Source organism: Schistocerca gregaria, chromosome 6 (genome assembly GCF_023897955.1).
Source record: "Schistocerca gregaria isolate iqSchGreg1 chromosome 6, iqSchGreg1.2, whole genome shotgun sequence".
Lineage (NCBI taxonomy): Eukaryota > Metazoa > Arthropoda > Insecta > Orthoptera > Acrididae > Schistocerca > Schistocerca gregaria.
The window spans coordinates 34,131,186-34,155,853 of record NC_064925.1 but is presented as its reverse complement, the minus strand read 5'-3'; the positions used below and the strand labels follow the sequence as shown (position 1 = coordinate 34,155,853).

At 38.2% G+C, this 24,668-nt stretch overlaps 1 protein-coding gene across 2 annotated transcripts in view; it reads right to left on the bottom strand.

Moving 5' to 3' along the window:
* The window catches only part of LOC126278416 (TRAF3-interacting protein 1), a 272,794-nt gene that overhangs the window by 27,651 nt on the left and 220,475 nt on the right, over positions 1 to 24,668 (bottom strand). For both annotated transcript variants that reach the window (XM_049978524.1, XM_049978525.1), the window contains one exon: positions 8,230 to 8,376. In XM_049978524.1, the coding sequence (XP_049834481.1) occupies positions 8,230 to 8,376 (147 nt within the window). The remainder of the gene's footprint in view (positions 1 to 8,229; positions 8,377 to 24,668) is intronic.

Here is a 24,668-nt window from a genome sequence, read left to right as displayed (position 1 = left end):
TGTCCCATTCTTGCTGATCTGGAACAGGAATGTTGCACACTCTGAACCTTACAGGTCACCAATGTTTCCCGCCTCTGAATTTAATCTTATTCCTATAATACCATGTGTGAATGTGACCCTCTGTTTTCTATTGCTAACACTTTGCTGTCCACACATTTCATACAAATTTATTCACTTGCCACTGGCAGCACTGATTTTGATTATTTGGCTTGTCACTGGCTGTTCTTGACATTATCTCCGATTATAAATTGTTAAATTTTACTAATCTCATCATTAGTTCTCATAAGTTGTCAACCCTGTTCCCCTACTTTCATGAAATTTTGAAGATATACATACGTAAATAAATACAAAATTTGTTTGTTTCATGTTCTTTTCTTGTTTATTTTCATTACCTTTAGTACTTCTCTTTCATATAATATGCAGCAAAACAGTCTCCAAGATGTAACACAACTCCATAAGACTTGCACATTAAGTTTGTTGTTGTTGTTCTTTTGTTTTTGGAACATGAATGGCAGTTTCTTCGTTTCCATTTATTTGTTTTGGAAATTAGTATTAGTTAACATTGCTTTATGTGACCGGATTTTTTCAGATTTTTTTCTTGAGTAATTGGTTTTTCCTCATTTTCTTTGATAGTCAGTCAAAATGGCATTATGTACTGTAGAGATCATTCATATTGTTTTAGTTTTCGAAGCTCTCCATATCTGTGTGAGTCCTTCACCTTCCAATTGATGACCAGCTTCTTCAAACACATTGACTTTTGCATGCTTTAATTTTTCTGGAAATCCTCTATTTTGCTGTATTGTTCCACAAACTTAAATTTTCTTTTCAAGTAACTTCTCTGCAAATTATACAGTGTTATAATAATTATCCATGTAGAGGTGATGACATTTTCGATAAGATGGTGTCAATAGTTCCATTACTGTTTTTGCTAAAGGTTCTCCAGCGCCGGAATAAATATATCCCGTACTCAAATCACACAGCATCTGAATGAGTATGCCATATTTAGTAATTTTTGACAGATTATAAACTAAAATTTCCTTCATTGATTGAGGTGCTTTGACTTAGATTAAACATTTCTTTAAGCTTTTTCGAAAAATAGCCAGTTATGAATTGCACTTTGGAAAGCCGGTCAGCATTATCCGGTTTATTGTTGCTGTCAGAAAAATGTAAAAATGATAACATTTGTCGGAATCAGTTGTAGGATATGGTTTTGAGAAATATCAGTGTGTGTATCAATGGATTCGTTTTTTTTTTTTTTTTTTTTTTTTTTTTTTTTTTTTTTTCCCCCTCCATAAGGATAACAAGCCCAAACAAATTTCTAAGTTCTGGTCCCATAACATCGACAATTTTTTTTTCCAGTTTCCTTCTATTGCAATTTTGGCTGTAATACTTGTTGGTTTCAATAATATATGAAAACAGCTCATTCTCAATATATAATTCTATGATATCCACGACACTCTGTATATCTTTGGGAAATATGTTTGGATCCATAGATCATTCAGATTTATTATTAGTCCTTAGTAAATCAAAGTTTGACCATTGTGCACTATCTTGTTTGTCTGATTCACCTGAATCATTTGGCAGCTGTAGCGTTCACCGAATTCTTCTTGGACATATTTCACTATCTTCCAACAATTCTGCTTCACTTTCATTTTTTTGGTATCCAATGTCTTTTTCCCAACTGGCCAAGTCATCCGGAACGTCCATGTATTCATCATAAATAATCGTATTGTCTCCTTCGTCTGCCATAATGAAAGGGCGCATGTACTTATAAAAACAAAAAACTTGTTGGCATGTGTAACTTTTTGTTACCTAAACAAGACACCAACAAAATGTAAAAGATACTAAAGTGTTGTTGACGGCCACTGCACGATACTATGCTCATGACACCACTGTGGTGTCCCCGGCCACTGCACATGACACCACTGTGGTGTTGCCGGCCGTTACCGCTATTTTGCGCATGACACCACTGTGGTGTCACCAGCCATTACCGCTATTTCATGCACGACACCACTGTGATGGCACCGGCCACTGATTGCTATTTCACACACGACACCACTGTGGTGTCGCAGGCTACTGACTGCTATTTCACAGCATGACACCACTGTAGTGTCGCCGGATGGCATAATGTTAAGATATCACTCCATCCATCTGAGGTCAATTCCTTTAAAAATATACCACTTTAGTTTCCCTAGCTTTTTTTTTTAGCATCGAAACAACTGAAAGCGATAACATAATGCTTTTCAAATTATAGAAACTTCCACAGACACCAACACATGCTATTTGTAAATTGTTATTATCAAATACAACGTTTAATATTCTATTGACAGCTAACCTCTCAAAATAAAACAAAACTTGAGACCAAAAAAAGGGATTGGATTGGATTGGTTCACAATTAGAGGCCATGTACTTCTTTCTAATTTTATAAATGTATAATACAACCACATAGTTAGTATTTCACAAAATACACCTAAACTGTCAACCAGTTATAGAGGGAGCTCAAAAGGAGAGCAACCAGCCAGCACACAATTTGTACTCTGGTTGAAATACCAAGGTAATCAGTGGAGTTACTGCTTTTTCAATGACTTAATGAGTTGTCTGATATGTTTTACAATTAATTTGGCAAAACTGATACCTGTTGTTGGAGTATTCAATGCCAGTCTCAATAAGGCAAATGAATCTCCTTTAAATGGTTTAATTTTTGTAGCTATTTTTCCAGCTATTGTTGTGAAAAAGTCATTGAATTAAGTTGGCAATGACTTGAATTTATCACATTTTGTTCAGGGTTACTATCAACAAACTCTCTCAAAATAATTTGCCTTACTGAGTTTATTCATTTCATGTTTATAATGCTCAAAATTGCATAAGCACAGCTGCAAGAGCACAAAAGATTAGTAGCCACGTCCCATCCAAGTTGCTGTTTGTGGGTAATGTATGAAGGGTTGTGCCTAACTGTGAAGGATGCTTAGATATCTACACCAATACTCTACAAATCAGTGTGGATTGCTTGGCAGAGAGTACTTCCCATTGTACCAGTTATTATGGCTTCTTCCCATTCCACTAACTTATGGAGCACAGGTAGAATGATGGTTTAGACACACCAGTGCACTCTATAATTAGTCTAATCATGTCCTCAGTAGTATGAAAGGAGATGTCGATATTCCTAAATTCATAATTTAAGGCAGTTCTTGAAACTTAGTATGTAGGTTTTCTTGGGATAGTTCGTTTCTATCTTAAAGCAACTGCCAGTTCAGTATTTTCAGCATCTCAGTGACTCTCTCCTATGGGCCAGATGGCCTGTGTCGGATCATGTCCTCTGCCACCAGCTTTTCTGAACTGTGTACATGGGAGTTATTCTTACAACACATTCTCCACCAAAATCAGCCTGGCCTCAACCTATAGTAACTTATTGTCCCTACACCCTCCACTCAACAGTTTCCACCCACTGTGTCCTATCATCTCCTGACTATTCACACCCACTCACCTTCGCTAAACGTCACCATCTGCCAATGCACCTGACCATCTTCCCCACTCCCTGCTCCTCTCTTCTCCCCCTCTCCCCACCTCCCTGCCCATAGCCTCCTGATGCTGTGCCTGGCAGTCTTGTTGAGTCTCGCCTAGTCACTGCTTGCTCCACCAAACAGTGCTCTTCTCTCCCCCACCTGCACCCAGCTATCCCTCCCCATTCCCTGGCCCACACCAGATTGCCGCTCAACATTATAGTCACATTCGGTGACGGCAGTCGTGTGTGCACAAAGTGTGCTCGCTTGTGTGAATGTGTGTTTGTTTTCTTTTGTGAAGAAAGCTAAATGTCTAAAACTCTTTTCATTGTGCCTGTCTGAAACTCAGTGTCACCTTTGTGGCAAGTAGTAATCTATCCTTTTCCTAGTATTATCAACTTAAAGCAATTTTCATGCTGATTCCAAAACTTGTCTTAAATTTTGCAAGTCTAATATTTTCAAAATAATTGGATTATGAGTTATATTTTACTAATATTACTTCAGCTGATGAATTTGCATTATAGATGTATGTGTAAAACATGATATATTGTTCCCCAGCATCAGTTGAAGAAATGTTACTTTTTAAAACAGTCATTGAAATGAATTCTGAAATTACACAACAGCTTCCTTTGTTATCATATGACATAATTTTGGAACTAGGCAAATGAAACCTATTATCATATTATAGTTTTTGTTGTTTCAGCTCCTCTCAGTTCATGGTAGCAAAATATGGGGCGATGAATTAAACTGGTTTCAACATCCAAAACATGGATTTCTTGCAGGAACCCTAAACTAAAATTTCAGAAGGATTGTGTAGTATCTATGGAATAAGCAAACAATCAACATTGTTGTTCTGTTTATATAAAAATATCTTACGTATTCACCAGATAATAAATTTAGGTTACAGTTAAAGAATTTGTTCTTGGTGCCACAATTGAATTTTTTGGTAACTGACACTCAATTATGAAATGACATCGCACTCTTCAGTCAAGATAACAAGTTGTGTCCTCCCTATGAAGAAATCCTCAATGCAGTCACAAATTTTGCTTGCCATCTCAACACTTTTGATAGTAACTGTAGATTTGGTACTGAGTAAAATGCTTTCCAGAAATCGTGAAATACTGCATCTATTCAACTGCCTTGGTTCACCACTTTCAGAATTCATGCAGGAAAAGTATGATGTGGGTTTCACATGATCAATGCTTTTTGAACCCTTGCTAGTTGGCATGGCGGAGGTCATTCGGTTTGAGATACTTCACTGTGTTTAAGCTCAGAATATGTTCTAAGATTTTTTGTATGACAGAATTTTTCATCACACTGCTATCCCCACTGTCTGAGCATTGTAAGTTATAAGACACTGTTCAAAAGAACAAGGTAAATGTGTACCAAAGTCATGTATGTCAAATCTATTTTGGTACGGGCAGTACCTGTGGTCTTATTGCACGGCTTGAGATCTTTGCTTTCAATATAGGCAACAATTAAAACCATTCGCCATCTACTGGCTGTGTTATGCGTTACAGTGTCAGGTGACACTTCAGAAGGAAATAAGTATCAGTGTCCCAGTGTTTTCTTGTGAGGCACAGAAATTGCAATTGTCATTTGCAGACATTGTATTCAACCAAGCTCATTTAATGCAACAGCTTAATGCAGTGCAACTTGCAAGGGCAGTCTGTTTGATCCAAAAAGGATGGACTTTCAGGCTTGTTGCTGCAGATGGCAATGTCTCTCCACAACTCATCCATAGGCTGTGGACAGGTCAGTACAACATCAGTTGGACAAGATTACTAACACATTACAACCCCACATGAAGACCGTGCATTGCAGTGGATATGAACACAGCCAGAGCACTACAACACAATCTCAGGAGGCCCAGTGGAGCCACTGTGTTTGATCAGACTGTAATGAACGAGTTACTAGACCCAGATATCCTGTTTGAGTAAACTGCTTGACACAACAACATCTTGCTGCTTGCCTTCAGCTCTATCATTCCTATATCAACCTGCAACTTCGTCACTAGCAGAACATGTTACTAGCAAATAAGTCCAGAAATCCTCTGGGGCCAGATGTTGGCCATATTCATGTGCATGGAGAGTAGTACCTGTGAAATGTTGTTCTGGAAACTGACAGATTTCCAATGTTCCGTGATATTTTGGGGAGACTTCAGTGTTGATCTTGTTATCGTACATGGTCAAATTACCACCAGGCAGTACATCAAACATTTCCTGTTGGACATTTGGTGGCTGCCACATATGGTGGTGGCCCTGAATTCCTTCTAATGCTAAGGCCTATGTGGCAGGTGTCATCAGGGATGTCTTGAGAATCCTGGATACTGAAGTAATAGAATAGCTGGCAGTGAGTCCTGACCTAAAATCCATAGCGCATATGCAGGACATGTTTGACAGGTGTGTTCATGGTTGTCCTGTTTCACTGCAGACTCTCAAATATTTGTATGGGCTCTCAGTGAAGTATGGAAACAGATACCACATGGCAACCTCCGTAGACTCACATGGAGCATGCCATGTTGGTGTCAGACAGTAATAAATGCTCATGGAGGTAGACAGTGGCTCCACTGAACCTCCTGAGATTGTGTCGTAGTGCTCTGGCTGTATTCATATGGCACCGCAATGCACGGTCAGAAAATGAAAGAGATAGAAAACTAAAAGGGAGTAGTCACAGTGAAGAAATTCTGAGGCCAAAGAAATTAACATGAATTAAGGCCAGGTGGGTGAACTAAGGTCACATTGTAACACCATTGCCAACTGTGGAGTTCTGAGAAACTGGTGTCTGGAGGAAGAATCCAGATGGTATGTGTTGTGAAACAGGCTCCAAGATCACGACTGTCATGTTGTGCTTTGAAGCCAGCAACTACAGGATGGCCACAGCAATTGGGTTTACTAATAATGGTAATAACAAATATTCCACCAAGAACCTGCAAACAAAGAGAGGTTACATCTCTAAACAGATATGCCACTTAATACATGTACAAGACAAATGTTTACAGTACTCCCAGCACTCAGTCACATAAAAAACGGTTATCATGACAAATCCTGAAGCAAATGGATGTTACAGATATTGGATGGTATTCCTGTGGCTCACTTCTGCTATCTTCTTCATAAACTGGAGTGGCCTGTGCTTTCTTCCAACTACTGGGCACATATTTTTGTTCAGCGACACTACAATAGATTATAGCTAAAAGAGTGCCTAACATAGCCATAAATATGGAACAAAACCTGGTAGGAATACTGTTGGGCCCAGGAGATTTTTTTAGGTTTACTGATTTCAGCTGTTTCTCGACTCCACTGACACTAATATACACATAACTCATTTTTTCAGTGGTGAAAGAATTAAATTAGGGCAGTAGTTCTGGATTTTCCTTTATGAAAAGGAACATTTGAAAACAGAGATTATTATTTCTGCTTTTGCTTTTCTACTCACAATTTCAGTTACTGTATCGTCAGTTAGTCTGGACACACACTTTCGCATCACCAACAGCCTCTACATTATGAACAGAATTTCTTCAGGTTCTGAAAGAGGTCTTTTGATAATATTCTGCTATGTAATCATTGAAAGCTTCACACATTGCACTCTTGACAGCCAAGGGCATTTCATTCATCATCACAGCATCACTCTGTCTATAGTCCTATGCCCTGTTTTGTACCTGTTATGCAGCAGTTTCTGTTTCTTTAGAAGTTTCTATGCAATGACTGTCAGTTATTGAGGGTCATTATAATTGGTTCATAGTTATGTCACAGTTCTTACACATGCTCCTGTCAAGAGCTAAGGATTTTGATTTTCTTTTTATGTCTTTATCTAGTTTGTTAAACATATAAATCATTCTATTTGTTTTAGTTGCTCTTTGTAGTTTGGCAACAAAACTGCATTACCATCACTGATAGCAGTTTCAGTGCAGACACTCTCAAAGATGTCAGGTCTGTTGTTGCCATTAGATCCAATCTATTTCCATTATGTGTGGGCTTCCAAACTATTTGTTGAAGGTAATTCTGAGAGAAGGCATTTAATAATGTTTCACAGGATATTTTGTAACATTCATCACTCACAAAACTGAAATTTTGTCCAATTCATTATTAGATGATTAAAATATACCACAATGACAGGAGTATGACTGGGGAACTTCCATACTAATGAACTTTGGTTCTTTCAAAGATTTTGGACACACCTGGAGGTGAATCTGGTGTTTGGTAAAAGGATACTATTATAAATATGTACCCATCTGTGAGTCTTCACAAAACAATCTCACATGCAGCTTCAATTTCTATGTCCCTGTCGGTGGATTTGAGTTTCTTGTCTACTGAAACAAATACATTGCCTCCGTTCACCATTAACCCATGCTTTTTATTTTCCCCAAAAATATCACTGCTATCAGTTTCAGGACTTAACAAGCTTTCTGTATGTAGCAGTAAGTCAGCTCCACTGCTTTTGATGAGCCTTCCAACTCTGGCTCTCGACTGTGAATGCTTCGGCCTACTTTTTAGGAGCACTTCCAACTCTGGTACATTATTGGGAATGCTTCAGTAGTTAACCACTAGGATTTTAATTATCTCAGAATACTGACACTTTATATTGACACTTTCAGGTCTCCTACAGCTATCGTTACCTGGAATGGATGAAGAGTTGCCTTAAGAAAAACTTTTTGTGCATCCCACAAGCAATCAGTTACCTGGGTAGTAACCTCTACACTGCTTAATCAACAACTCAGTTATATACTTACAATATCAACTCTCTTCAGGTGTTTGTTGTGGCCATCGGCACTTGGTGGCCTCTTCTCTTCCAGCTCTTTCTGGGTTTCCAGTATCTGAGAGACGAGATGCCCATGTTGTGCATCAGGAACTGGGCCATCAGCTGGCCCTGGAGATGGCTGTCAAAAACAGTGCACCAAATTTATTTTACATCTGACAGTAACGTATTTTCTGTGCAATGAAAAAATTAAACATTAAAACGTTATAATGTACACAATTTCAATGAGAGGACGTGAAGTTTTGCTTATTATTAAATTGAGTACTTAAGTATAATATTTTCAACTTGAAAGATAATATTTGTGGAATTAATAAATACCTGTAGTTGACATGCACTGCACACAGAAACATATAAATGTACTGAGGCTTCACTAGCTTTAGAGCTATGGCCCTTTTTCTAACTTAAGTACACACAACCCTAGAAGCAATGAATGACACTGCAATTTCTTTTTGATGTGGTTATGGTAATTCTGATGTGGTTCCTCAAGAAGGGCAGTAATCTTTTCAGTAGTTGCAAGGGGTCAACAGTTTGAATGACTGACAAATCTAGCCTTGTAACATCAACTGTGTTGGTACATCTAACAGCTGAAAGCACGGAGAAACTACAGCCCTAATTTTTCCTGAGGGCAGGCAGCTAAATGCAGTTAAATGATGATGGCGTCCTCTTGAGTAAAATATTATGGAGATAAAACAGCCCTGAATTTGGATCTCCAGGCGGGAACTACTAAGGAGGATATCGTAATTAGGAGAAAAAGAAAAAAAAACAAAAACAAAAAAAACTGTTACTCTATGAATAGGAGCATGGAATGTTAGACCCCTCAATCGGGCATGTAGGTTAGAAAATTTAAAAAGGGGAAATGGATAGGGTAAGTTAGATATAGTGGGAAATAGTGAAGTTCAGTGGCAGGAGAAATAGAACTTCTGGTCAGTTACATATAAGGTTATAAATACAAAGTCAAACAGAGGTAACGCAGGAGTGAGTTTCATAATGAATAAGAAAAAAAGAATGCAGGTAACCTATTGTGAACAGCATAGTGTACACATTATCATAGCTAAAATAGGCTAGAAGTCCACATCCACCACAGTAGTATAAGTTTATATGCCTCGGTTTAGGGATTGTGAAAGAAGACTGTAGGCATGGAAGTGACCTGAAGACACCAGGAGGTTTCAGACTGATTATACTGTATTATGATAAGACAGAGATTTTAGTACCAGATTTTAAACTGTAAGACATTTCCAGGGGAAGATATGGACTCTGACCACAATTTATTGGTTATGAACTATAGATTAAAACTGAAGAAATTGTACAAAGGTATGAAATTAAGGAGGAGGATATTATAATATCCCTTCCCCAGGTTAATTGAAATAATGTACTAATTCTCTCTTGAATGAATGTGTACTGTACTGGGCAACATTGCATATAAAAAAGTAGAGGGAGAGAGAGAGAGAGAGAGAGAGAGAGAATATTATGAATGTTTGTGAAGTTCATTGCATGACTTTTCCTAACAAAAATCCTGAAGATTCTCTGAAAATAGTTACTACTATTATTATTATTCTTTCTCTTCTCAGACATTATGTCTGGTCAAAGTGACATGGACCTTGATCAAGCGTGACTTCCTTTTAACTGTACGGTATACGTTACATTGAATTCAGGAACTTTCGGGTAATTGAACATGTATCAATAATTACAGATTTCTGTAGTTGTATATATAAGTTTGGATGTAGCTGTATTGCATTGATGTACTGGTGGATATTGTGTGGTATGACTCCTGTTTGATAGTATAATTGGTATAATGTCAACTTTATCCTGATACTGCACGTCCTTTTTTTCTCCTGTTTTCTTCTGTATATTTGTTGTATTGGGTATGGATATTTCGATTAGTTGTGTTAATTTATCCTTTTTATTAATTACTATGATGTCAGGTTTGTTATGTGGTGTTGTTTTATCTGTTATAATAGTTCTGTTCCAGTATAATTTGTATTCATCATTCTCAAGCACATTTTGTGATGCATACTTGTATGTGGGAATGTGTTGTTTTATTAGTTTATGTTGTATGGCAAGTTGTTGATGTATTATTTTTGATATATTGTCATGTCTTCTGGTGTATTCTGTATTTGTTAGTATTGTACATCCGCTTGTGATGTGATCTACTGCTTCTATTTGTTGTTTGCAAAGTCTGCATTTATCTGTTGTGGTATTGGGATCTTTAATAATATGCTTGCTGTAATATCTGGTGTTTATTGTTTGATCCTGTATTTCAATCATGAATCCTTCCATCTCACTGTATATATTGCCTTTTCTTAGCCATGTGTTGGATGCGTCTTGATCGATGTGTGGCTGTGTTAGATGATGCTTGCCGTGTAGTGTTTTCTTTTTCCAATTTACTTTCTTCGTATCTGTTGATGTTATGTGATAAAGGGTTGTAGAAGTGGTTATGAAATTGTAGTAGTGCAGCCGATGTATTTATATGAGTGATTGCTTTGTGTATTTTGCTAGTTTCTGCTCATTCTGGAAAGAATTTACTTAAATTGTATACCTGTCCATAATGTAGGTTTTTTATGTCGATAAATGCCCTTCCTCCTTACTTCCTGCTTAATGTATGTGATGTATACTATATTTGTGGCACTGTCATCGTGTATGTGTATTGAGTGCTTCTAGGTCTGTGTTACTCCATTTCACTACTCCAAATGAGTAGGTCAATATTGGTATAGCACAGGTATTTATAGTTTTTGTCTTGTTTCTTGCAGTCAATTCTGTTTTCAGTATTTTTGTTAGTCTTTGTCTATATTTTTCTTTTAGTTCTTCTTTAATATTTGTGGTTATTCAATATGTAATCTTATTATTATTATTATTATTATTATTATTATTATTATTATCATTATCATTATCATTATCATTATCATTATCATTATCTACCCCATGAACCATAGACCTTGCCATTGGTGGGGAAGCTTGCGTGCCTCAATGATACAGATAGCCATACCATAGGTGCAACCACAACGGAGGAGTATCTGTTGAGAGGCCAAACAAATGTGTGGTTCCTGAAGAGGGGCAGCAGCCTTTTCAGTAGTTGCAGCGGCAACAGTCTGGATGATTGACTGATCTGGCCTTGTAACACTAAGCAAGCAAAATGGCCTCGCTGTGCTGGTACTGCGAGAGGCTGAAAACAAGGGGAAACTACAGCCATACTTTTTCCCGTGGGCATGCACCTTTACAGTGTCATTAAATGATGTTGGCGTCCTCTTGGGTAAAATATTCTGGAGGTAAAATAGTCCCCCCATTCGGATCTCTGGGCACGGACTACTCAAGAAGATGTTGTTATCAGGAGAAAGAAAAGTGGAATTCTATGGATCGGAGCGTGGAATGTCAGATCCCGTAATTGGGCAGGTAGGTTAGAAAATTTAAAAAGCGAAATGGATAGGTTAAAGTTAGATATAGTGAGAATTAGTGAATTTCAGTGGCAGGAGGAACAAGACTTTTGGTCAGGTGAATACAGAGTTATAAATACAAAATTCAAATAGGGGTAATGCAGGAGTAGGTTTAATAGTGAACAAAAAAATAGGAGTACAGGTAATAGTGAATGCATTATTGTGACCAAGATAGACACGAAGCCCATGCCTACTACAGTAGTACAAGTTTATATGCCAACTAGCTCTACAGATGACGAAGAAATTGATGAAATGTATGAAGAGATAAAAGAAATTATTCAGGTAGTGAAGGAAGACAAAAATTTAATAGTCATGGGTGACTGGAATTCAAGAGTAGGAAAAGGGAGAGAAGGAAATGTAGTAGGTGAATATGGACTGGGGCTAAGAAATGAAAGAGGAAGCCGCCTGGTAGAATTTTGCAGAGAGCATAACTTCATCATAGCTAACACTTGGTTTAAGAATCATGAAAGAAAGTCACATGGAAGAACCCTGGAGATACTAAAAGGTATCAGATCAATTCCAGGGGCAGATGTGGACTCTGACCACAATATATTTGTTATGAACTGTAGATTAAAACTCAAGAAACTGCAAAAAGGTGGGAAATTAAGGAGATGGGACATGGATAAGCTGAAAGAACCAGAGGTTGTACAGAGTTTCAGGGAGAGCATAAGGGAACAATTGACAGGAATGGGGGAAAGGAATACAGTAGAAAAACAATGGGTAGCTTTGAGGGATGAAATACTGAAGGCAGCAGAGGATAAAATAGGTAAAAAGACGAGGACTAGTAGAAACCCTTCGGTAACCGAAGAAGTATTGAATTTAATTGATGAAAGGAGAAAATATAAAAATGCAGTAAATGAAGCAGACAAAAAGGAATACAAACATCTCAAAAATTATATCGACAGGAAATGCAAAATGGCTAAGCACGGATGACTAGAGGACAAGTGTAAGGATGTAGAGGCTTATGTCACTAGGGGTAAGATAGATACTGCCTACAGGAAAATTAAAGAGACCTTTGGAGAAAAGAGAACCACTTGCATGGTTATCAAGAGCTCAGATGGAAACCCAGTTCTAAGCAAAGAAGGGAAAGCAGAAAGGTGGAAGGAGTATATAGAGAGTCTATACAGGGGCGATGTTCTTGAGGACAATATTATGGAAAAGGAAGAGGAGGTAGATGAAGATGAAATGGGAGATAGGATACTGCGTGAAGAGTTTGACAGAGCACTGAAAGACCTGAGTCAAAACAAGACCCCGGGAGTAGACAATATTCCATTAGAACTACTGACAGCGTTGGGAGAGCCAGTCCTGACAAAACTCTACCATCTGGTGAGAAAGATGTATGAGACAGGCGAAATACCCTCAGGCTTCAAGAAGAATATAATAATTCCAATCCCAAAGAAAGCAGGTGTTGACAGATGTGAAAATTACCGAACTATCAGTTTAATAGGCCACAGCTGCAAAATACTAACGCGAACTATTTCCAGACGAATGGAAAAACTGGTAGAAGCCGACCTCGGGGAAGATCAGTTTGGATTGTGTAGAAATGTTGGAACACGTGAGGCAATACTGACCCTACGACTTATCTTAGAAGAAAGATTAAGGAAATGCAAACATACTTTTCTAGCATGTGTAGACATAGAGAAAGCTTTGGACAATGTTGATTGGAATACTCTCTTTCAAATTCTGAAGGTGGCAGGGGTAAAATACAGAGAGCAAAAGGCTATTTACAATTTGCACAGAAACCAGATGGCAGTTATAAGAGTCGAGGGGTATGAAAGGAAAGCAGTGGTTGGGAAGGGAGTGAGGCAGGTTTGTAGCCTATTCCCAATGTTATTCAATCTGTATATTGAGCAAGCAGTAAAGGAAACAAAAGAAAGATTCGGAGTAGGTATTAAAATCTATGGAGAAGAAATAAAAAATTTGAGGTTCGCCGATGACATTGTAATTCTGTCCGAAACAGCAAAGGACTTGGAAGAGCAGTTGAATGGAATGGACAGTGTCGTGAAAAGAGGGTATAAGATGAACATCAACAAAAGCAAAATAAGGATAATGGAATGTAGTCGAATTAAGTCAGGTGTTGCTGAGGGAATTAGACTAGGAAATGAGACACTTAAAGTAGTAAAATAGTTTTGCTATTTGGGGAGCAAAATAACTGATATTGGTCGAAGTAGAGATGATATAAAATGTAGACTGGCAATGGCAAGGAAAGCGTTTCTGAAGAAGAAAAATTTGTTAACCTCGAGTATAGATTTAAATGTCAGGATGTCGTTTCTGAAAAGTGTTTGTATGGAGTGTAGCCATGTATGGAAGTGAAACATGGATGATAAATAGCTTAGACAAGAAGAGAATAGAAGCTTTCGAAATGTGGTGCTACAGCAGAATGCTGAAGATTAGATGGGTAGATCACATAACTAGTGAGGAGGTATTGAATAGAATTGGGGAGAAGAGGAGCTTGTGGCACAACTTGACTAGAAGAAGGGATCGGTTGGTAGGACATGTTCTGAGGCATCAAGGGATCACAAATTTAGCATTGGAGGGCAGCGTGGAGGGTAAAAATCGTAGAGGGAGACCAAGAGATGAATACACTAAGCAGATTCAGAAGGATGTAGGTTGCAGCAAGTACTGGGAGATGAAGAAGCTTGCACAGGATAGAGTAGCATGGAGAGCTGCATCAAACCAGTCTCAGGACTGAAGACCACAATAACACATTATTATTATTATTATTTATTTCTTTTCTCAGATGTTATGTCTTGCCAAAAATAGAAAGTGACGCAGACCTTGATCAAGCGTGACTTCCTTGTAACTGTACAGTATATGTTATATTGCATTTAGGAATATTCGGGTAATTGAACATGTATCAATAATTATGGATTTCTGTAGTTGTATATATAAGTTTGTATGTAGCTGTATTGCATTGATGTACTGGTGGATATTGTGTGGTATGACTCCTGTAGTTGATAGTATAGTTGGTATAATGTCAACTTTATCCTCATGCCACATGTCCTTGACTTCCTCAGCCAGTTGGATGTAGTTTTCAATTTTTTTCTCCTGTTTTCTTTGGTATATTTGTTGTATTTGGTATGGAGATTTCGATTAGTTGTGTTAATTTCTTCTTTTTATTAATGAGTATGATGCCAGGTTTGTTATGTGGTGTTGTTTTATCTGTTATAATGGTTCTGATCCAGTATAATTTGTATTCATCTTTCTCCAGAACATTTTTCTTTCTTCCTATCTGTTGATGTTATGTGATCTAACGGGTTGTAGAAGTGGTTATGAAATTGCAGTGGTGTAGCCGATGTATTTATATGAGTGATTGCTTTGTGTATTTTGCTAGTTTCTGCTCGTTCTAGCAAGAATTTTCTTAAATTGTCTACCTGTCCATATTGTAGGTTTTTTATGTCGATAAATCCCCTTCCTCCTTCCTTTCTGCTTAATGTGAATCTTTCAGTTGCTGAATGTATGTGATGTATTCTATATTTGTGGCACTGTCATCGTGTTGTGTATTGAGTGCTTCTAGGTCTGTGTTACTCCATTTCACTACTCCAAATGAGTACATCAATATTGGTATAGCATAAGTATTTATAGCTTTTGTCTTGTTTCTTGCTGTCAATTCTGTTTTCAGTATTTTTGTTAGTCTTTGTCTATACTTTTCTTTTAGTTCTTCTTTAATATTTGTATTATCTATTCCTATTTGTTGTCTGTATCCTAGATATTTATAGGCATCTGTTTTTTCCATCGCTTCTATGCAGTTGCTGTGGTTATCCAATATGTAATCTTCCTGTTTAGTGTATTTTCCCTTGACTATGCTAGTTTTCTTACATTTGTCTGTTCCAAAAGCCATATTTATATAATTGCTGAATACTTCTGTTATCATTAGTAATTGGTTGAGTTGTTGATTTGTTGCTGCCAGTAGTTTTAGATCATGCAAATGTGTGATTTTGTGTGGTATGTTCCAGTAATATTGTATCCATGATCTGTATTATTTAGCATGTTGGATAGTGGGTTCAGACCAAGGCAGAACCAGAAAGGACTTAATGAGTCTCCTTGGTATATTCCACGCTTAATCTGTATTAGCTATGATGTGATATTATTTGAATTTGTTTGGATACTAAGTGTGGTTTTCCAATTTTTCATTACTATGTTTAGGAACTGTATCAATTTAGGATCTACTTTGTATATTTCTAATATTTGTAGTAACCATGAGTGGGGTACACTATCAAAAGCTTTTTGGTAATCAATGTATGCGTAGTGTAGTGACCATTGTTTAGTTTTAGCTTGATATGTCACCTCTGCATCTATTATCATTTGCTCTTTACATCCTCGTGCTCCTTTGCAACAGCCTTTTTGTTCTTCATTTATAATTTTGTTCTGTGTTGTATGTGTCATTAATTTCTGTGTAATGATTGAAGTAAATATTTTTTATATTGTTGGTAGGAATGTTATGGGGCGATATTTAGCTGGGTTTGCTGTGTCTGCTTGATCTTTAGGTTTCAGATAAGTTATTCCATGTGTAAGTGTATCAGGGAATGTGTATGGGTCTGCAATGTAACTGTTAAATAATTTAGTTAGATGTGAATGTGTTGAGGTGAACATCTTTAGCCAGAAATTTGCTATTTTATCTTTTCCAGGGGCTTTCCAATTGTGAGTAGAATTAATTGCTTGGGTGACTTCATGTTGCAAAATTATCACTTCAGGCATTTGTGGTATCATCTTGTATGTATCTGTTTCTGCTTGTGTGTGTTATCTATTGTCTGATAAAATTTCTTTTGGTTTGTGTTGAATGTTTGGTTTTGTTTCCTTCTATTCTCACTTTTCTTGTATCTTCTAAGTCGTTTGGCCAATGCTTGTAATTTCTGCTTCTTTTCATCTAATTGCTCTATCGCTTCTTGTTGTGAGATTTTACCGAACCTTTTTTTTCCCTGACATTTCATTTCTTATAAATTGTGTTAGCTGTCTGATGTCTTTTCTCAGTTTTTCTATTCTGATCTGTAGCCTGTGTTGCCATGCTGGTTTTGTGGGTTTCTTCTGTATGTTGGTTGGTTCTGATCTCTGCCTAATGTGTATAATTAGTGTAGTGAGTGCTCCTATATAAACCAGTAGTTGTAACTCTTCCATAGTTGTGTTTCCATTTATTTTGTTGTGTATGATTGTGTTGATAGTTTTTATTGTAGTTTCGACTTGTGGATCCATGCAAGAATGGTCTCATGTCTATATTTGTGTCTTTATATTCTATATATGTCAGCTGAAATTTTTCTTCTATATCTAACATGTGCATTACTTTGAGTTCTATTTGTGCTTGTTCTGGTGGCTGTCTTAAGATTTCGTTTTCCTCTGATTGTTTAATTGATGCCTGTTGTTTTTTGTTTGTTTGCTCTGGGATGTTTGAGTCCATTACTGTAGTTTCTTCTTCTTCTGATTGCACATTATTTTGTTCCAGTATTTGTTGTACTTGTTGTTTGATGTTTTCTATTTCTGACTGGGGTATCCTGTTATTTTTGATTATTACACAGATCTGATCAGCTAGTCATTGTTCTGTTAAAAATTTTAATTCTGGGTATCTGATAATAAATGTTGTGTATACTTGTGATCTGTATCCAGTTGTGTTGGTTCCTAGGTTTGTTGCTTGGTAATAACAGAACATGAGGTGTCAAGTAACTTCATCTGACCATCTCATCCTCTGTCTTTGTTTTCCTTCTAGGGTGGTTGCAGGAAGCATATCCTGCAAAACACTTCTATTTGGATTTAAATCATTTTCCAGTTGGCTAGCACTGTCATTACCATTGTGGGCAGGCATAGGGTTCAAACGTCGTCCCTGACCATGACAGCACTTGTCCGAGGCTTCTTTAGTTCTGTCCTGAACCAACTAATCACACTAAAAGGGGCGTTAGCCCTATTATTATTGTTGTTGTTGTTGTTGTTATTGTTATTATTGTTGTTATTATTATTACTGTTACTACTATTATTTTTGTATCTCCAGCAATAGAGATTCCATGTTGGAAGAATTCTTCTTCTGAATCTTGGCGATGTCGATCCTGGGACTCCGCAGCTGCAGCGATCAACAATCTAGTATTGATGGGCCTGCACAATCTCAAAGAAAAATGGGATGGGAAGCAAAATGGCAGCAGATCCTTAATCATTGTAGCGATAATAAATCCACATCCCGGTTATTGAACATTACTTTTGAGAAAAAAATGGCAATGTCGCTCGTCACTGGTTTTGATCGGTGTTATAAATTCGATGTAGGCTCTTGAAATTGTTTTCACCACAGGATGTAAATCTTGCTGGTAAAACTTTAACATATTTAATATTCAATGTGAAGTGTCGAGTTTTTAAAAGAATGAATTACCTTTTCCTGTTCTGTTGTCTTTGACAACAATTATATTTGCCAGTTTTTCATCAAGATAAGCTATGTCGAATTAGAACTGTTTTTAATCCTTCCACTTTTTCTATACAGACACCATACATTAAAGTCACAATTCTGATTGCAATGGTGGACTATCCCTTTCATACAACAATATATATCTCTTCTCCTACTGCTAGGAAGTCAACACCAAAAACAAAAAATTAGAAATTACATCATGTCGGCTAACAAAGCCAGAGATAAAATGTACAACAGTCTCATTTTAGCATCGCTGCTGCCACTTGCAGCCACTATATCTTTGAGTGTCAATATTACCATCGTAGTTTTTAACATATAAAACAATGTATAGCTTTTTTTAATCTGCTCAGATTGAATGTAAAAAAATGCATTACATTTCAAAACATATGCAAAGTAAGCATTTGGCCAGTACCAGCTTTTAATAAAGATTGAAAAAAAATCCACCACATTGACACTTTCATCACTTTTGCACTCGCATAGTAAGGGCTGCTTACTGTTACAAAATGTTTCTCTTTTTCCTCTACAAACTGGGCTCTCATATGGTTTCACAGCATCCTGGATCTGACAGAGACAGTAACCATTCTTCCTGAAACCCTCTTGTAGGTGCTGCAATTCCACTGCTATACTCTCTCAGTTGGAAATTTTGGGATCCATATGCACTAGAAAGGTAAGGTCACCTACTCATTGTGAGGGGTGTGTCAGGTGAAGGCATTTGAGTATAAGCCTGTACGCACTGTTTTACAGTAAACACTGAGTCCTAGTAAGCTGTCCAGTCCTCGCTTGACTGGCACACTTAGGAATGAAAGTCAGTTGTTCTCTTTTAGCTCCAATGTTAATGGGATTTTTTAAACAGCAAGTTGCAAAATTCACACACATGCTGTCATCACTTGTGCCAGATTATGAGACCTCGCCAAGCACACACAGCTTCTCCACACCAGCAATGACCTGACCACCCTCTGAGACTGGGGGCTACTGCCACTGGTGCCTGCACCCCACACTTTCCCCTTCACCTCACCAGTGAAACTGCACAATGTATACGGTCCTGCGATTGGCAGCACAAAGGACAGGCTATATAACATGGCACTCAGAGCCACACTATCGGCCATTGTAGCCACTTGAAGATGGTAACAGATTAGCTAGCTGACTATCACACTATTGGGATGATCCCATCTGACTGAATATCTGAGAACATTATAAACAAGATGAGCCTGCTTGGCCCTGGTTAAGGAACAAATGTATTACATATGATGCAGGCTCAGCAAGATCACAAGATGACTTCTTCTTCACCTGCAGATAACGTCGACACTCTTCCCTGACTGTGTGGTGGATAGACAAAGTCATCTGGTATCAAGCCAATAGATTAGGATAGTCGGCAACATGCAAATAATCTGAAAATACTAACATCTTGTAGCTAAAGGGATGCAAAAAGAACTGCAGAGAACTGTAATCAATTGTACTGAGGAAAAAAGTTGGCTATGCAACATTATCTCTACCCAGAAAAGTAGACACAACACCACTGATGCTACCTGTGGCTTATTTTATCAGCGCAGAGGAAAAGGTTGCCCTCATTCCTCCATTGTGTGCAGCAGATGAATTACTACATGAAACACGCTGTATTACACGCATGAGGCCTCTCCAGGAGACACTGCCTTATCTTAGCACAGACTGTGTGTGTAGAGAGGTTTACATGTTTGTAGGAAGCTTTTTCCATAGTCCTTCCCCCAACCCAAGGTGTGATGTGATCTGTGTGGAGGGGTACATGGGACATGGGGAAAAGTTATGTGAATGGAGCCTTGGGGATATCGGGAGATCTCCCTCAGTAAGTAGCCCTAAACTGGCATTGGACTCCATTGGTGTTTGGTGTTGACCTAATAGATCCCCAATTCTCAGGATGAAAACAGACAACACAGAAACAAATTTAAAAACAAAGGGACTTGATGGCATGCTGAACACACAAACTTCAGAAGTTCAATTAATAGAATCTGTTCCTGCAACTTGATCGGTGATAGACAAGTTTGAGAAGTGGAAAATGTCACTGAGAAGTTGGACTGTATGAACATTAAAGACTTATCTAAGAGACCTCAAAGACCTCCAAAAACGACTGTCTTGGCGTGAAAGAAGTAAACAGGCCTCTCCCACTTCCATGACAAAGAATAAGAGAGTGAAAGAGGAGTCACTTACTGCCATTTCCCTACAAGATAACAAGATCCAGTAACAGCTGAGGCAAGAAACAGGGAAACAGATCTATAGTAGTGCAGTCTTGGTTTTTGGGATGGCGGGAATATATGAGGGTTATCCACTTGTTAACATCACTTTGCAGCAGGAGGAGCTAGCTCAAATGGCTCACTTTGAAAAGACTGGGGAAGATTCATGTCAAGAACACAAATTCAGGAGTATTCTGGACAAAGGTGCCCTAATCTTAGGATGGGAACAATAGGTTGGCTGAAGGAGATGGTTCCCAAGATATCTCCAGGGAAGGAGGTGAAGCTGCTGGTTAAGACAGCAGAGAAACTCTTCAAGACCACAAAGGGTGCCTAAACAACTTAAGGATGTTGCTCCAAAGACTCTGTCTTAGAAAGTGCAGGTGCTTGACAGATGACAATCAAACAGGAGGGTGCATATGATGGCAAAACCCTTGTAGCAAAAGTAGGTGAGAAAGTCCTAAAGGCAGTGTGAGAGCAGCACCTATCCTACTGAGATAAAAAAACTTCATGGAAAAATATTTGCAGTTGCCTGAAAAACCACAACTGCACCTACATGTCCACATCTTCATTCAAAGCAAATCAACAGCCACAAATATTCTTCTTTGGGTATCCAAAAATATGTAAATCACATGGGGTGAGATCGGGGCTTTATAGAGGATGTGTAAGGGCTTCCCAGCAAACTTCTTCATTGTAGCTGAAACAGCTTTGGCAACACATGGGGCTGCTCACATATTATCAAAGTTGTTTTGAGTACGCTACAGATGTTGCACAGGGAAGCCCTTACTTATTAATGTCCGGACATCTCCCCATGCAATTTCCATGTATTTGGAGCCCTGAAGGAAAACATTCATGGCAGTCGACTTGCTTTGAATGAAGGTGTCGACACCTAGGTACAATCATGGTTCAATAGGCAACTGTAAACGTTTTTCCATGAAGGCATTGACCATCTTGTCTCACAGTGGGATAAATGTAGTAACAGTTATGACAATTACTTTTGAAGTAGTAAACAATTTACTTAATTTTTTCCACCTGTCTCATTTTGATTTGACTGCTTCTTATAAATTAAGTTCAAGGATGAAACTGGTTTTAAACAGACTATGGCCTATAGAAATCCTAGGAAACAGACTGGGATTCCTATAGCAAAGACCTAAATTCACACTTACCTGAAGTTAGTACTTTGACAATAAATTAAGGAGTTTTAGGGGAAATGGCATATGAAGTTATATCTTCCATCATGATCTGGTACTTAGAAAACTGTCCAATCAGCAAAATGTATACAAACAGGAATGTACTTTTGTGAACAATAATTCTGAACTGCAATGGAAGCAGGTAAGAAATCTGTTCAACTTTTTAAGAAGAAAAGGATGGTGGGCAAAATATCAGAAAGCATTTGCCAAATACAATCTTTCTATTAAGCAATTAAACAATCACCCTGGAAGATATTCTATGTGGAAGTGGCAGGTACAGTATCAGGGCTCAACTTCACAAAGTCCTCATAAGAATATAAAAAATGTAGGAGGATGGTGAGTATACAAGGGCAGCTAATGACACACTGGATTTGCTCCTCGATACTTACCCTCCCTCAGTGCACTCTGGCATACAGTACTGACCAGGATTCAGTCCCTGTGAGGTACTGGTTTATTAGGAGCCAGTGGGAACACTAGGAATCTGTCACAGAATGTGTTGATTTTGAGATAATACAGTGCGCAGCGGAGACATTTCAATTGCTCAAGCCACCAGACCCAGATGCAGTTCTTCTGGCTCTATTGCAACAAGCAGAAAGAGGATTTATCAGGCTCCTACATAGAATGTTTTAGAGTCAGTCTACCAGCAGGCATCATTCCTCATGCTTGGAAAACAGCAAAGGTTGCTTTTATTCCAAAGCCAAGGAAGACTGATCATTACCAAGGGTAAGGACATGAGACCAACCAAGTCTGTCAACCTTTTCTTTTATGACATTAGAAAAAATTGTTATTGTACAAGTTAGGGAAACAAGGTTTACTGAGATTCCTTAAATTAATCCCAACAGGCATATCAACAAGATAAATTATGTGAAACAGTACTTCACCAACTTTTTGTGGAGTTAAAAAAAGCTCTAAACTATCAGGAAATTGATTTCTATATCTTATCAGATAGATTATATAATGGTAAGACAGAGATTTAGGAACCAGGTTTTAAATTGTAAGACATTTCCAGGAGCAGGTGTGGACTCTGACCACAATCTGTTGGTTATGACCTGTAGATTAAAACTGAAGAAACTGCAAAAAGGTGGGAATTTAAGGAGATGGGACCTGGATAAACTAAAAGAACCAGAGGTTGTACGGAGTTTCAAGAAGAGCATAAGGGAGCAATTGACAGGAATGGGGGAAAGAAATACAATAGAAGAAGAATGGGTAGCTTTGAGGGATGAAGTAGTGAAGGCAGCAGAGGATCAAGTAGGTAAAAAAGATGAGGGCTAGTAGAAATCCTTGGGTAACAGAAGAAATATTGAATTTAAGTGATGAAACGAGAAAATATAAAAATGCAGCAAATGAAGCAGGCAAAAAGGAATATAAACGTCTCAAAAATGACATCTACAGGAAGTGCAAAATGGCTAAGCAGGGATGGCTAGAGGACAAATGTAAGGATGTAGAGGCTTATCTCACTAGGGGTAAGATAGACACAGCCTACAGGAAAATTAAAGAGACCTTTGGAGAAAAGAGGACCACTTGTATGAATATTAAGAGCTCAGATGGAAACCCAGTTCTAACCAAAGAAGGGAAAGCAGAAAGGTGGAAGGAGTATATAGAGGGTCTATACAAGGGCGATGTACTTGAGGACAATATTACGGAAATGGAAGGGAATGTAGATGAAGATGAAATGGGAGATACGATACTGCGTGAAGAGTTTGACAGAGCACTGAAAGACCTGAGTCGAAACAAGGCCCCTGGAGTAGACAACATTCCATTGGAACTACTGACGGCCTTGGGAGAGCCAGTCCTGACAAAACTCTACCATCTGGTGAGCAAGATGTATGAGACAGGCGAAATACCCTCAGACTTCAAGAAGAATATAATAATTCCAATCCCAAAGAAAGCAGGTGTTGACAGATGTGAAAATTACCGAACTATCAGTTTGATAAGTCACAGCTGCAAAATACTCACACGAGTTCTTTACAGACGAATGGAAAAACTAGTGGAAGCCGACATCGGGGAAGATCAGTTTGGATTGTGAAGAAATGTTGGAACACGTGAGGCAATACTGACCCTACGACTTATCTTAGAAGCTAGATTAAGGAAGGGCAAACCTACGTTTCTAGCATTTGTAGACTTAGAGAAAGCTTTTGACAATGTTGACTGGAATACTCTCTTTAAAATTCTGCAGGTGGCAGGGGTAAAATACAGGGAGCGAAAGGCTATTTACAATTTGTACATAAACCAGATGGCAGTTATAAGAGTCGAGGGACATGAAAGGGAAGCAGTGGTGGGGAAGGGAGTGAGACAGGGCTGAAGTCTATCCCCGATGTTATTCAATCTGTATATTGAGCAAGCAGTGAAGGAAACAAAAGAAAAATTCGGAGTAGGTATTAAAATCCATGGAGAAGAAATAAAAACTTTGAGGTTCACCGATGACATCGTAATTCTGTCAGAGACAGCAAAGGACTTGGAAGAGCAGTTGAACGGAATGGATAGTGTCTTGAAAGGAGGATATAAGATGACCATCAACAAAAGCAAAACGAGGATAATGGAATGTAGTCGAATTAAATCGGGTGATGCTGAGGGAATTGGACTAGGAAGTGAGACACTTAAAGTAGTAAAGGAGTTTTGCTATTTGGGGAGCAAAATAACTGATGATGGTCGAAGTAGTGAGGATATAAAATGTAGACTGGCAATGGCAAGAAAAGCGTTTCTGAAGAAGAGAAGTTTGTTAACATCGAGTATAGATTTATGTATCAGGAAGTCATTTCTGAAAGTATTTGTATGGAGTGTAGCCATGTATGGAAGTGAATCATGGATGATAAATAGTTTGGACAAGAAGAGAATAGAAGCTTTCAAAATGTGGTGCTACAGAAGAAAGCTGAACATTAGATGGGTAGATCACATAACTAATGAGGAAGTATTGAATCGGTTTGGGGAGAAGAGAAGTTTGTGGCACAACTTGACCAGAAGAAGGAATCGGTTGGTAGGACATGTTCTGAGGCATCAAGGGATCACCAGTTTAGTATTGGAGGGCAGCGTGGAGGGTAAAAATCGTAGAGGTAGACCAAGAGATGACTAGACTAAGCAGATTCAGAAGGATGTAGGTTGCAGTAGGTACTGGGATATGAAGAAGCTTGCACAGGATAGAGTAGCATGGAGAGCTGCATCAAACCAGTCTCAGGACTGAAGACCACAACAACATCAACAACATCTTTCTGGTTATA